Here is a 14,342-nt window from a genome sequence, read left to right as displayed (position 1 = left end):
TGTCTATCATGTTAACAGTAGCGTGCTTAAAATACATTAACTCATCAAATGACCATCAGAGCAAATCTGATCAATTGTACTGACTTTGAAATGTTAAAATATGAGGTATATATTCCAGACGGACTAAAAATCTAAATTCTGCTTTTCCCTTGCACCAGCACTATTACAGCAGTTATTACATATTATGCTCTGATCAGTTTCTTTCATGGAAATTGGCCAGTTATCATTTTGTTAAATTAAAATCCAACTACTTCAAAATGTTATTACAGTATGTTCATCGCACACTGTGTTCCCCAGCCACCTTAGACAGAACTTAGTGTAGTTGTATGTGACAACTACAGATATCATCTATGTAATGATATACAAAACATTTAAAAACCAATTTCACACAGATGCTCACTCACATTCAGCTACTCAGATCTGTTTCTGAAGCCATAAGGAAGACAATAGACATGCAAAGTTTTTTTTAAAAGTGGCTTGATTCCAAACTAGTGAACAATACAAAGCAAATTCTTCTGACCTCTCCAACTATTTACAAAAGTAGAAAAATGCCTAATGCAGAGTCCAAATCCCAATACAAAACATCTGAAGAAATGATTTTACTATATAAAGTATCCTTTCTCATGGTGCTCATGCAAATAGATACAAAAAAAAAAAAGTCAATAATACATTTCTTACAGCTGTGTACTGCTCCTACTCCCTACTTGTATGTGCTCCCATCAGGGAAAGTCGGAGGAGGGCTGCAGACTGGTTGTCTCCGCCCTGTAGTCTAGCTGGTTCTGCAGCCGGGTGATATTGGACAGCTCCTCCAGCTCCTGAAACTGACGGTCAGTTTTGTGACTCACTAGAGAGCGGTAGAAGTGCACAGCGAACACAATAAAAACCAGTCCAAACGGCACCATAATGGAGGTGGAGACAATGGCTGCCGCCCTTCCATAATTGTCGGTGCTATTTTTAACAGTTGAGGGACTGAGGGGCAGGAACTTGACCCAGCACAGCAGAACCACCTCGGCCAGGAAGAGAAGGGTGCCAATGACAGTGGAGAAGGCCCAGGCCAACTCAATGTAGCAGTGCATGCGCTCATGGGGCGACTCGTTGATCGAGTTCAAGTTGTGAACATTGCTGACAGCCTCCAGGTTTGGCAGGATGCAGGTGCTGATCATCAGGGCGAAAAGGTGCACTGCCACAAGGACAGTGGTGCAGGCGCTGAAGGCTATCAGCAGCCCTTGGGGATACACATGATCTTGTTCCAGCTGTACCTCCACCATAGCCACCTGAAAGAGACACGATTTCACACGGTTACAGCTTGACTGAAAAAGCAACGTGCAAACAGGATGAGGAATCAGAACAATCTGAACAAAGACAATGATGTAATTTAAAGCTCAACCACTGCATGTGACAATTCCATGTTCTCTATAGAGGGGTTGCAGTTGTTACAAATCGTGTAGCAACCACACAGGGTGCCATGTTGGAAGACCAGTCAGTCTGGTGGAACTTTGTTGCCCTGTGTCCCCCAATCGTCCACATGGCTGACTGTGTTTCGCTACCACCGAAAAACAATTCAGGAAGATTTCCCATTATTTCATTTTTTCCTAAGCACCCAGAATAGAGGCAGTGGAAGAACCTATTCACTTTAGTAAATATATTTAGAAAATTATAAAAAATGTACTGTATTATTAGCTAGTTAGCTAGCTATTCAGTATAAGTTAAGAGAATTAAATCTCGCCACCCAGCTAGCTAAATTCGTATTAGCTAGCTATCTTGTAGCCAACCTTTGCCTTGAAAGCTTTGCACACTCTTGGAATTCTCTCAACCAGCTGGAATGCTTTTCCAACAGTCTTGAAGGAGTTCCCACATATGCTGAGGACTTGTTGGCTGCTTTTCCTTAACTCCGCAGTCCAACTCATCCCAAACCATCTCAATTGGGTTGAGGTCGGGTGATTGTGGAGGCCAGGTCATCTGATGCAGCACTCCATCACTCTCCTAGGTCAAATAGCCCTTACACAGCCTGGAGGTGTGTTTTGGGTCATTGTCCTGTTGAAAAACAAATTGTCTCACTAAACGCAAACCAGATGGGATGGCATATCGCTGCAGAATGTTGTGGTAGCCATGCTGGTTAAGTGTGCCTTGAATTCTAAATAAATCAGTGTCACCAGCAAAGCGTCACGTGGGAACCACACATGCGGAGATCATCAAGTCACCTACTCTGCGTCTCACGAAGACACAGCGGTTGGAATCAAATGTCAAATTTGGACTCATCAGACCAAAGGACAAATTTTCACTGGTGTAATGTCCATTGCTTGTGTTCTTGGCCCAAGCAAGTCTTCTTATTATTGATGTCCTTTAGTAGTGGTACTGCAATTTGACCATTAAGGCCTGCTTCACACAGTCTCCTCTGAACAGTTGATGTTGAAGTCTTATTTAACTCTGAAGCATTTATTTGGGCTGCAGCAGAGGAAACTGGGTCTTCCTTTCCTATTGTGAGGTCCTCATGAGAGCCAGTTTCATCATAGATCTTGATGTTGTTTTGAGACTGCACTTGAAGAAATGTTCAAAGATTAAAATTTTCCAGATTGACTGACTTCATGTCTTAAAGTAATGATGGACTGTCGTCTCTTTGCTTATTTGAGTTGTTTTTGCTATAATATGGACTTGGGTCTTTTACCAAATAGGGCCATCTTCTGTATAGCACCCCTACACAACCGATTGGCTGAAATGCATTAAGGAAAGAAGTTCCACAAATGACTCACCACCTGGTTTCGGTCTTATGTAGCAGAATTTGTTGTATTTTTTTTTTTTACACATTGGATAAAAGTAAACTCAGAACTACAAAATGGTATATTATACACAGCATGCTTTTTGGAACCATGGGAAAGTAATTTTGCTTTGAATGTTGATACATTTGTTAACTCACTTTTGAGAAAAGGGCCCTTGAATGTTTTGGTACCTACTGGAGAGCTCTCCTTTGTCTACGCCCCCATTCAGCATTGTTCACACCCTCTTAAGCAAGCTCCTCCCATCTCTTTAAGGATTCACATGAGGTCATGTGCTAAACAGTGAGTAGTGTAGTAAAGATTAAGACTAAAAATGGTGGTAGCCTACAAGGAAACATTTCAGGTAAACAGAAAGTGTCCAGATAAAAATAGTTTATAAATATTAGATGATGCTTACCCAGACACACTTGTCTGAATTGATGGGTTATGTGAAAGAAATAATATAAACACCCAGCCACAACCTGGTGGAAAATGTACTAAATTGTCATACTTTAGTAAAAGTATAAATCATTTCAAATTCCTTATATTAAACAAGACGGCACAATCTCTTTATATTTAAATAAAAATGGTTTATTGAAGGATAGCCAAGGGCACACTCCAAAATTGACAAACAAAGCATGTGTTTAGTGAGTCTGCCAGATCAGATGCCGTAGGGATGTCGTGATAAGTGTGTGAATTGGACAATTTTCCTGTCAAAATATAACAAGTACTTTTGGGTGTCAGAGAAGCTGTATGGAGTAAAAAGTACATTTTCTTTCTGAATGCAGTGAAGTAAAAGTTGCCAAAAATATAAGGTACAGATAGTAGTTTTACCTAAGTACTTTTGGCCACTGCCCAAATGCCTTCACACCAGCACATTAGCATACTGTTACACATGCACTTATGTATGGGATACTATGTGATAAGGCCATGCAAACTGAGTTGAAACCTGAGTGAGGTGCACATGTACAGTACATAAACAGATGCATGCGCCATATTTATGTGGATGCGCCATATATTTGTGTGGTGGACACTTGATACCGCAACGATACATGTGACCGTATGTCACAAAATCATGTTAAGAATACATAACAATATTCATTTTTATATATACAGTTGAAGTTGGAAGTTCACACACTTAGGTTGGAGTCATTAAAACTCGTTTTTCAACCACACCACCAAAACTATAGTTTTGGCAAGTCGGTTAAGACATCTACTTTGTTCATGACACAACATTTTTCCAACAATTGTTTCGACTTATTCACTGCATCACAATTCCAGTGAGTCAGAAGTTTACATACACTAAGTTGACTGTGCCTTTAAATCTCATTGGAAAATTCCAGAAAATTATGTCATGGCTTTAGGAGCTTCTGATAGGCTAATTGACATAATTTGAGTCAATTGGAGGTGTACCTGTGGATGTATTTCAAGGCCTACCTTCAAACCAAGTGCCTCTTTGCTTGACATCATGGGAAAATCAGCCAAGAACTGAGAAAAAAACAATTGTAGACCTCCACAAGTCTGCTTCATCCTTGGGAGAAATGTCCAAAATCTTGAAGGTACCACATTCATCTGTACAAACAATAGTACGCAAGTATAAACACCATGGGACCACGCAGCCTTCATTCAGCTCAGGAAGGAGATGCATTCGGTCTCTTAGAGATGAACGCACTTGTGGGAAAAGTGCAAATCAATCCCAGAACAGCAAAGGACCTGGTGAAGATGCTGGAGGAAACAGGTACAAAAGTAACACACCAGGCTCCAGAGCATCGAAGCTGTAAAACAGGGAAATACTAAAAAAAAAGACATTACAACCCTTTACAACATCAAATCACCTTCCAAGAAGAATAACCTCATGCAATACAATGAAAATGACTTTCAGCTGAAGTGCTGGTACTGCTTGATCTATGGCAGCGGCCTGAAGTACGGAGTCAGATGTTGCCAGCCATAGCTTTTCACCAGCACCGTACCGTCCTCCAGTCCAACCAGCTGTTGGATGTTGACCCGTCACAGTGCTGTCCTTCACAACACCAGCAATCTCAGACAAATTGTTCACTCTGGTCTTTCTGAAGCCCTGCTTGATGAGGCCGAAGCACCAGTCGGGGCAAACTTGGTGTGGCCTGTGATCAGGAAGTGAAGGTCCAGACTGTGATGGAGTTTGTGGATGGTCTGCCAGGCACAATTCCAGAGCACAAATGTGTTCTTGTTTTGGCCACTGCAGTTATCACAATTCAGGTCCACACGTGTTTCTCCAACTCTGTAGTTGGTGAAGAAATGGTGCATGTAGTTGAGGACTGCGCTGCTGCCTTTGCTTGCTTGGGCCAGCTCTCTTTTTGATGGGAGGCATTAGACCATTCTCCTTGTGTGACTGGTGGAGGAGAGGCAGTAGTGTTCTACTTATGTTAAAAAACAAATTCCAGATGTTTTATTTAGCATTATTCTACAATAGATGCGAAATAGCATTCTGATATATCACTACACACAGTTCATACACGTAATGTTAGCTAGATAGCCAGTCATCTAACATTAGCTGGCTAGCTAACAGCAAGCTTTAACTAGCAATACAAACCGATTGTCATGGCTACCTAATGTTAACCAAATAGGTTCAATGTTAGCTAGCTAACATTAGGCTATAACTAGCAATGCGAAATAGCATTCTGGAGAAATCATTAATTAATGTTTGCTAGCAAGCCAGCCAGCTAATGTTAGCTAGCTAAAAATTGAACTATAATCCCAATTCAGAGTAACATTACTAGCAAAACAAACCGATTGTCATAGCTAAAGTTACCCGAATAAACTAGTTTCAACATCAGCTAGCAAGCCAGCCATCAAACTCCATCTGGCTAGCTAACAGCAAGCCTTAACTTGCAATAAAAACTGGCAAAATTAGAAACGTATAATAGCTGAAACTGTAGCTAGATTCTTACCCATATACATGGATGAAAGCTTCATGGCAGCCTGCAACCCCTTTGATTAAATAAAAGACATCCTGTGTTGTTTCCGTTTAGTTTGCACAGCTTGTTTGGCCCGTTGTGTTCCACGGATTTCAAAATTTGGTCAACTTCTTTCGTGACAACACTGTTGATCGCTGTTTCTTCCCCATCACCATCATCAGAAGACTCCAATGTCTTCAACTGAAAATGTTTTTACCTAACATCAGGGATTTCCTCATCGTCTGATTAATTTTCAGAGTCAGAATGACACAATCGTCCTCCAGAAAGTAGTCCATCACATCTTTTTACCACTGACCTTTGTCGATAGCGCCTGATAAATTCAGGGCAGCAATGTTATTGAGAGCAGAAGCAACATATTTGCCGTTCTGCATTGCTAACTTTCCCTCTTCATAAAAAAACTGCAGTAGATAGAATTATCTACGCATAACGAACAGCTCATTTTATAGACAAGATGCTACCCTGCTGAACAATCTGAAACTTCTCGGCATGTCCAGCCCACTCATTATCTCAGCCAATCATGGCTAGCGAGAAGGTTACTGTCTTTTTCTTTGGCTAAACCAACTAGGCTGGTAATTTAACTTCTTTATTTGTATTTACAGATGGCATAAAAACGTGTTATTAAAAGGCACCTGAAAGTTCACATGTTCGAGAAAGCATTTCTGCCCCAAAAAAACATTTTGTTAAGAAAATATATTATACGTTCAAACAGCTCTCCTGTGAAGTCGTGACTTGCGACATACACCTAGTTTCCTGAAATCGGGTCACAAATTAACTTAAGGCACACCTGTTGATTGAAATCCATTCCGGGTGGCTACCTCATGAAGCTGGTTGAGAGAATGCCAAGAGTGTGCAAAGCAGTCATCAAGACAAAGGGTGGCTACTTTGAAGAATCACCGATATATTTTGATTTGTTTAACACTTTTTGTTATTTGATTCCATGCGCTATTTCATAGTTATGTCTTCACTATTATTCTCCAATGTAGAAAATAGGAAAGATAAAGAAAAACCCTGGAATGAGTAGGTGTGTCCAAACTTTTGACTGGTACTGTAGGTATTCAGACCCTTTGCTTATGAGACTTGAAATTGAGCTCTGGTGCATCCTGTTTCAATTGATCATCCTTGAGATGTTTCTATAACTTGACAAGAGTCCACCTGCGGTAAAGTCAATTGATTGGCCATGATTTGGAAAGGCACACAATGTAATAAAAGCACATTTTATTGGTCACATATACAAATTTAGCAGATGTTATTGCGGGTGTAGCGAAATACTTGTGTTCCTAGCTCCAACAGTGCAGTAGTATCTAACAATTCACAACAATACACACATCTAAAAAGTAAAATAATGGAATTAAGAAATATATAAATATTAGATAAAGCAATGTTGGAGTGGCATTGACTAAAATACAGTATATTGTTATGAGATGTGTAAAGCAGTATGTAAACATTATAAAAGTAACTAGTGGTCCATTATTAAAGTAGCAGTGATTCCAAGTCTATGTATATAGGGCAGCAGCCTCTAAGGTCCAGGGTTGCGTAACCTGGTGTTAGTCGGCTAGTGATGGCCATTTAAAAAAAATCACCTTGAGATTGAAAAAAAAGCTTCTGTCTCTGTCCCAGCTTTGATGCACCTGTACTGAACTCGCCTTCTGGAAAATAGAGGGGGGAACAGGCCATGGCTCAGGTTGTGGTTGTCGTTTTTGGCCTTTCTGTGACATCGGATGCTGTAGGTGTCATACAGGGCAGGTAGTTTGCCCTGTCTATACAAGGTCCCACAGTTGTCAGTGCATGTCAGAGCAAAACCCAAGCCATGAGGTCGAAGGAATTGTCCATAGAGCTCTGAGACAGGATTGTGTTGAGGCACAGATCTGGGGAAAGGTACCAAAACTTTTCTGCAGCATTGAAGGTCCCCAAGTACACAGTGGCCTCCATTTTTAAAAATTGAAGAAGTTTGGAACCACCAAAACTCTTACTAGAGCTGGCCGACTGGCCAAACTGAGCAATCGGGGGAGAAGGGCCTTGGTCAGGGAGGTGACCAAGAACCCGATGGTCAGTGACAGAGCTCCAGAGTTCCTCTGTGGAGATGGTAGAATCTTCCAGAAGAACAACCATCTCTGCAGCACTCTTTATGGTAGTGGCTAGACAGAAGCCACTCCTCAGTAAAGGGCACATTACAGACCACTTGGAGTTTGCCAAAAGGCACCCAAAGACTCAGACCATGAGAAACAAGATTATCTGGTCTAATGAAACCAAGATTGAGCTCTTTGGCCTGAATGCCAAGCGTTCACATCTGGAGGAAACCTGGCACCATCCCTACGGTGAAGCATGGTGGTGGCAGCATCATGCTGTGGGGATGATTTTCAGCAGCAGAGACTGGGAGATTAGTCAGAATTGAGGGAAAAATGAACAGACCAAAGTACAGAGAAATTCTTGATGAAAACCTGCTCCAGAGCGCTCAGGACTTCAGACTGGGGTGAAGGTTCGCCTTCCAACAGGACAACAACCCTAAGGACACAGCAAAGACAACGCAGAAGTGGCTTCGGGACAAGTCTCTGAATGTCCTTGAGTGGCCCAGCCAGAGCCCGGACTTGAACATGATCAAACGGCTCTGGAGAGACCTGAAATTAGATGTTGGATGGGGAGCGTCGCTGCACATGAGCTTGAGGGGATCTGCAGAGAAGAATGGGAGAAACTCCCCAAATACAGGTGTGCCAAGCTTGTAGCGTCATACCCACGAAGACCTGAGGCTGTAATCGCTGCCAAAGGTGCTTCAACAAAGTACTGACTAAAACAGGGGTGGGCAACTTCAGTGTCACAGTTTTGCCCCAGTGGACATTATGAAAAAGATTTGAGTTCCAGTCCCTAGCGAGAGAAAGTGGGGAAAGAGAGATATAGAAACATAACATTCAGTGTCGTCTTATTTGAGTATGATTACGCCTGTTTCTTTGTGATGTTTTCTGTCGTCAGATAAAGCAAGCTGTGAAAACCTGTATGCAGATGAAGAGGTCCCAATGAATGTCCCAAGAGAATAAGGGTACATCCTTGTATACCATGTGTTGTGTGTAAATGTTGTAAATAAAAATAGTTTCAAAAAAGTCAAACAATTAATAAAACCTATTACAATTGGAGCAGCCAACCCTACTATTCCAGCCCAGCACTAATACACCTGATTCAACTTCTCAAACCAAATTAGTTGATAATCAAGTGTGCTATTGCTGGGCTGGAATAGAAGTCTGCTCACCAAGGAGAATAGGGATCAGTGGTGTGAGGTTGGCTACCTCTGGTATTGACTTTTTTGTAAAGATGAAATGATGCTTTCATAATAGCCTAAGGAACTAATTACTAAAATGTCTAAACCTTTACATACGAATTAGCTTACTTTTTATTTCATATAGTCAAAGTATTGATTCTTCGAAGTGAAGTGTTTAAATTTAACTGAACTATTATACAAGATGAACTAGTGTCAGTGTTAATCACAGATCACAATCCTGCAATAAAGAGGGGAAGGGAATCTGTCTCTGACTTGTCTGTGTTGCTGTGTTGTAATCTCAAATGAACATGACCTTTTTGATCAGTTGTAAGCACCCCAAATAGTTTTATTTGATTGATATCCAGAGTGACAGCCATGTGAACCCATTTTGCAGCTGATGATAATGGCTGTCAATGCAGCCATAGGCCTACAGCAGTGTTTCCCCAACTCCAATCCTCGAATACAACCCAACAGCACACATACCTGATTCGGACAAACATACTTGATTCAACTCATTGAGGGCCTGACGATTAGTTGTCAAGTTGAATCCAGTGTGCTTGTTCAGGACATAAATAAAAAAGGTGTACTTTTGGGGTTACTTGAGGACTGGAGTTGGGAACCACTGGACCATCAGCATGGTGACATTAGCCTTATGGGCATTTGCAATGGCCCCTTGGCATTATGCAACTGAAGCAGAGATTAGCTTTTTCCAATGATGAAAAGATCAGAGCAGCTCCTGTACTAACAGCTGTCGAGTTCAGATCTTGACGGGAAAAAGGCGTCTCTGCTTTTTGACAGTTCTTGAGTCTTATCTCCTTGGCGTGTCATGATCTGTAAAAATATTTTTTCACATTGTCTTTCTGGCCTTGTTAGAGCAGCCAAATACTGCACAATAATTTACCATGGTGTTGAATTAAGTACACTGCTCAAAAAAATAAAGGGAACACTAAAATAACACATCCTAGATCTGAATGAAAAAAGTATTTAATAAGAATTTCTTTACATAGTTGAATGTGCTGACAACAAAAATCACACAAAAATGATCAATGGAAATCAAATTGATCAACCCATGGAGGTCTGGATTTGGAGTCACACTCAAAATTAAAGTGGAAAACTACACTACAGGCTGATCCAACTTTGATGTAATGTCCCTAAAACAAGTCAAAATGAGGCTCAGTAGTGTGTGTGGCCTCCACGTGCCTGTATGACCTCCCTACAACACCTGGGCATGCTCCTGATGAGGTGGCGGATGGTCTCCTGAGGAATCTCCTCCCAGACCTGGACTAAAGCATCCGCCAACTCCTGGACAGTCTGTGGTGCAACGTGGCGTTGGTGGATGGAGCGAGACATGATGTCCCAGATGTTCTCAATTGGATTCAGGTCTGGGGAACGGGCGAGTCAGTCCATAGCGTCAATGCCTTCCTCTTGCAGGAACTGTTGGCACACTCCAGCCACATGAGGTCTAGCATTGTCTTGCATTAGGAGGAACCCAGGACCAACCGCACCAGCATATGGTCTCACAAGGGGTCTGAGGATCTCATCTCAGTACCTAATGGCAGTAAGGCTAGCACATGGAGGGCTGTGCAGCCCCCCCAAAGAAATGCCACCCCACACCATGACTGACCCACTGCCAAACCGGTCATGCTGGAGGATGTTGCAGGCAGCAGAACGTTCTCCACGGCGTCTCCAGACTCTGTCACATCTGTCACATGTGCTCAGTGTTAACCTGCTTTCATCTGTGAAGAACACAGGTGTTCTCTGGCAAATGCCAAACGTCCTGCACGGTGTTGGGCTGTAAGCACAACCCCCACATGTGGACGTCGGGCCCTCATACCACCCTCATGGAGTCTGTTTCTGACCGTTTGAGCAGACACATGCACATTTCTGGCCTGCTGGAGGTCATTTTGCAGGGCTCTGGCAGTGCTCCTTCTGCTCCTCCTTGCACAAAGGCGCAGGTAGCGGTCCTGCTGCTGGGTAGTTGCCCTCCTACGGCCTCCTCCACGTCTCCTGATGTACTGGCCTGTCTCCTGGTAGCGCCTCCATGCTCTGGACACTACGCTGACAGACACCGCAAACCTTCTTGCCACAGCTCGCATTGATGTGATATCCTGAATGAGCTGCACTACCTGAGCCACTTGTGTGGGTTGTGGACTCCATCTCAATCAACCACTAGAGTGAAAGCACCGCCAGCATTCAAAAGTGACCAAAACATCAGCCAGGAAGCATAGGAACTGAGAAGTGGTCTGTGGTCACCACCTGCAGAACCACTCCTTTATTGGGAGTGTCTTATATGGGGGGGTGTCTTGCCTATAATTTCCACCTGTTGTCTATTCCATTTGCACAACAACATGTGAAATTTATTGTCAATCAGTGTTGCTTCCTAAGTGGACAGTTTGATTTCACAGAAGTGTGATTGACTTGGAGTTACATTTTGTTGTTTAAGTGTTCCCTTTATTTTTTTGAGCAGTGTAGTTTTAGACACTTATCATGCAGCTTGGGATAGACACGAAGCTGTTATTGTCAGAAGAACTGATGCGGTGGTCTTCCAAACATGGCCGCCAGGAGGCGCCATACATCACGCTCTATTAGGTGCAGGACTGTACAGGAAGATGTAGCCTAGCCTAGCGTTTGACCAGGTGACAACTGTACTGGGTCCAACTGTTGGGTGAGTGACTGTCAGATTTGTTGCAGTTTACTTGTGGCAGGTTAAGGTTTAGATATGACTCACTAATGCCATCCTTAATTTGCATCTGGCCTTGCATAGTGGTTTAACTTGCAGAGACATTTAAATGCACTCAACTATGCATATGCAAATCTATGCATCAAAATTGCAATGTAACCAGTTTCATACAGAAATACATTTAATTGTAGGCCTAATGCATATCGTTAAATATGTTTGCCGGTTATTTTCAATCAAAACAGTCTTGGTTTATCCAGCATTGTAGTCAAATACTGGTAGGATGCTGCAACCTGGACTCATGGGTAGACATAACATAGTAAATGTGAATCAAGGACGCTCCAATTAGTATGTTACGTTTCATATGGTATGTATTAATTTGTGGCTGTCCATCATACATTTTGTATGATATGTTACAAATTACAATTAGTATATGTTATAAATTTGCAAACTTAAGATATGTTATTAATTCAAATGTGTTATGCTAATGTTAGCCACCTGCCTAACAAATTGGAATAGGTGCTAACATTAGTTAGGTGGCTTATGTTTGGTAAGCTAGGGGTTAGGGTTAAGTTTAGGTGTTAGGTTAAAGGGTTAGCTTAAAGGGTTAAGGTTAGGGGACGGGTTAGTTAACATGCTAAGTAGTTGCAAAGTAGCAAGTAGTTCAAAAGTTCCTAATTGGCTAAAATGCTAAAGTTGTCTGTAATAAGATTTGAACTTGCGTTATACACCCACCCATCCAACAACCCTACTTTAATTTTTGCCTTAGGTAACCAGCTGTCTTATATAACTATACCAAACGTAACATATAATACTATTTTGAATGACTCTGATTTACTTTGACTATATTACATCTAATCTGAGACCAGGCTACAAATCATACTAATTTGATTTACTAGAATATACGTTTACTATGTTACGTCGTCTATGAGACCGGGCTGTTGGATAGTCTACCGGTAGGTGTAGTCTTAAGAAATAGTGCGTCATAACTACATTTTGTCAAAGTTGTCATCCGCTCCAATCCATATGATTGGGTCCTGGTACTCACCATTGCGAAACCCGACAGGAGAGCTGAAGTTCTGCTCGTAGCCTTCAGCTTTGCTCGACTCAAGTAAAGTTTTCTCCAAGACAAAGCTTGCAACGAATGCTCGTTCAAACTCATTGCTGGCTACTGGTAATAACTTTTCAATCAGTCAACCTGTAGTTCTTCCAAGTTGAAGAGTCGATTAAAAATACACGCGCTGCGGACTCATGCGACTTGACATACAATTGTACTTCTAAACTAATTCAGGAAATGACACGATACTACCCACAATCCAATGCTGTTTCTATTTCCCTTCTTGCGGAAGTTGTAGTGCGCCTATGAACATTTCTTTGTGGGTTGTGTATCTAGTCTAGATCTGTATGGGTGCATGTTTGAATAGCCCCCGTCAACTTCGTCTTAATAATGCAAACAAGGTGTTAAATACAATGGGATGATTATCTTTGTTTGTCCATCCATAGTCTATAGAAATGCACAAATGTCTAACATATATTTTCACTTCTTGCATTTCATCCATAGAAGATTGACAAGATTCTAGTACCAGAATTCCATCTGCAACAGTTCGATGCATCTGTGACTTTGGACGTGTTGTAAACTGTCTCAATGTGCTATTGGCTTGGTCGTGTTCAGTAGTGCACTTATTATTAATGTTTTATCCAATTACTGGATTTGATAGGAAACATGCTATTGAGCAGCCATCTTTGACTCCCACCTAGTGGAGGCCATATCCTATATTATGACAAATCAATGAAGCCTGAGAATGAAGGCATAGAAATAATTTTGTAAGGACTGCTTTTTTATCAAATATTTTAATGTGTTTAACTTATCTTTATTGGTCTCCCTTTTTAAGCTATTTGGTGTGCACATTTATACTAGTGCAATGTGTTCATTTTATATTGCTTTGATTGTATGTGTGCTCTCACACTCATCTCTCCCCTCACACAAGTGCTGCTGCTGGCTTTGAGGATCTGCGCAGTTAAAATGATTCTAATTGGTTTTGGTGACAGGTTTATGCACTGACCAAGTACTCAAGAAAAGGTGGGTGAGGACACAATCACGTACTATGTCCCTGATGTCAGAGAAGACAAGGCTCAATTAGGCATGCAGAACAATCTTATTGTATCTGTTATTGCCTGTTGTTACATTTACATTACATTTAAGTCATTTAGCAGACGCTCTTATCCAGAGCGACTTACTTGTTGGGGGCAGTCTGCAACCAGACAAACTCAGTGTTGAACTAAATGTCCTGGCAAAGCTCCTAGAAACCGAAAGTAGATGAAGTCCCTTGTGACCAGAAAAGGAAAACAGCATGTACTGCCTCATTTTCAAGAGTTTCACATGGACTTATTCAAAGTGTGACTGATGGCTATGGCAGTAAATGTGTCATTTCAGTCTCCTATGACAGTAAATGTTTCTCAACAAAAAGATGAGAAAATCAAAGGCTCGTGAGTCTTTCTCACCTCAACAAACTCTTAAGAGGTTTGTAGAATCGTTTTCCAGTATAATGCGCATTGCGCAATATTCCATTTCATTTGTTCATATGCATAGATGCAAGAAGTGAATTGAACAACGACAAAATACGGGTATGGACATTATTAGAACAGACTTACAGTTTAATGATGATGACACACTTTTGTGAAATTGGTAATACTTTTGCTGCAATTCATTT

General features: G+C 41.5%; 1 protein-coding gene across 2 annotated transcripts; it reads right to left on the bottom strand.

Annotated features, from left to right (window-relative positions):
• Positions 1 to 108: 108 nt before the first annotated feature.
• On the bottom strand, positions 109 to 12,971 carry LOC124036220 (calcium release-activated calcium channel protein 1-like). 2 transcript variants are annotated; one of them, XM_046350498.1, is made up of 2 exons: positions 12,680 to 12,971; positions 109 to 1,274 (listed from the first exon to the last, which is right to left on the bottom strand). In XM_046350498.1, exons 1-2 carry the CDS (start codon positions 12,791 to 12,793, stop codon positions 720 to 722), a joined length of 669 nt encoding a protein of 222 aa, XP_046206454.1. In that variant the 5' UTR covers positions 12,794 to 12,971; the 3' UTR covers positions 109 to 719. The 2 variants fall into 2 exon arrangements, with proteins under 2 accessions (XP_046206454.1, XP_046206455.1); XM_046350499.1 differs by lacking the exon at positions 12,680 to 12,971 and adding an exon at positions 5,681 to 6,411.
• Between the last annotated feature and the right edge of the window lie 1,371 nt (positions 12,972 to 14,342).

This window comes from Oncorhynchus gorbuscha, linkage group LG05, assembly GCF_021184085.1.
Source record: "Oncorhynchus gorbuscha isolate QuinsamMale2020 ecotype Even-year linkage group LG05, OgorEven_v1.0, whole genome shotgun sequence".
NCBI lineage: Eukaryota > Metazoa > Chordata > Actinopteri > Salmoniformes > Salmonidae > Oncorhynchus > Oncorhynchus gorbuscha.
The sequence above is the reverse complement of the archived record's forward strand: the minus strand, read 5'-3'. Positions and strand labels throughout refer to the sequence as shown.

Bases quoted from the DNA above. Each gene is read 5' to 3' on its own strand.
- LOC124036220 (XM_046350498.1), bottom strand. From the start codon at position 12,793: ATGAGTTTGAACGAGCATTCGTTGCAAGCTTTGTCTTGGAGAAAACTT. The intron at 1,275-12,679 runs GTGAGTACCAGG...TGTCTCTTTCAG, and splicing joins TCCTGTCGGGTTTCGCAATG to GTGGCTATGGTGGAGGTACA.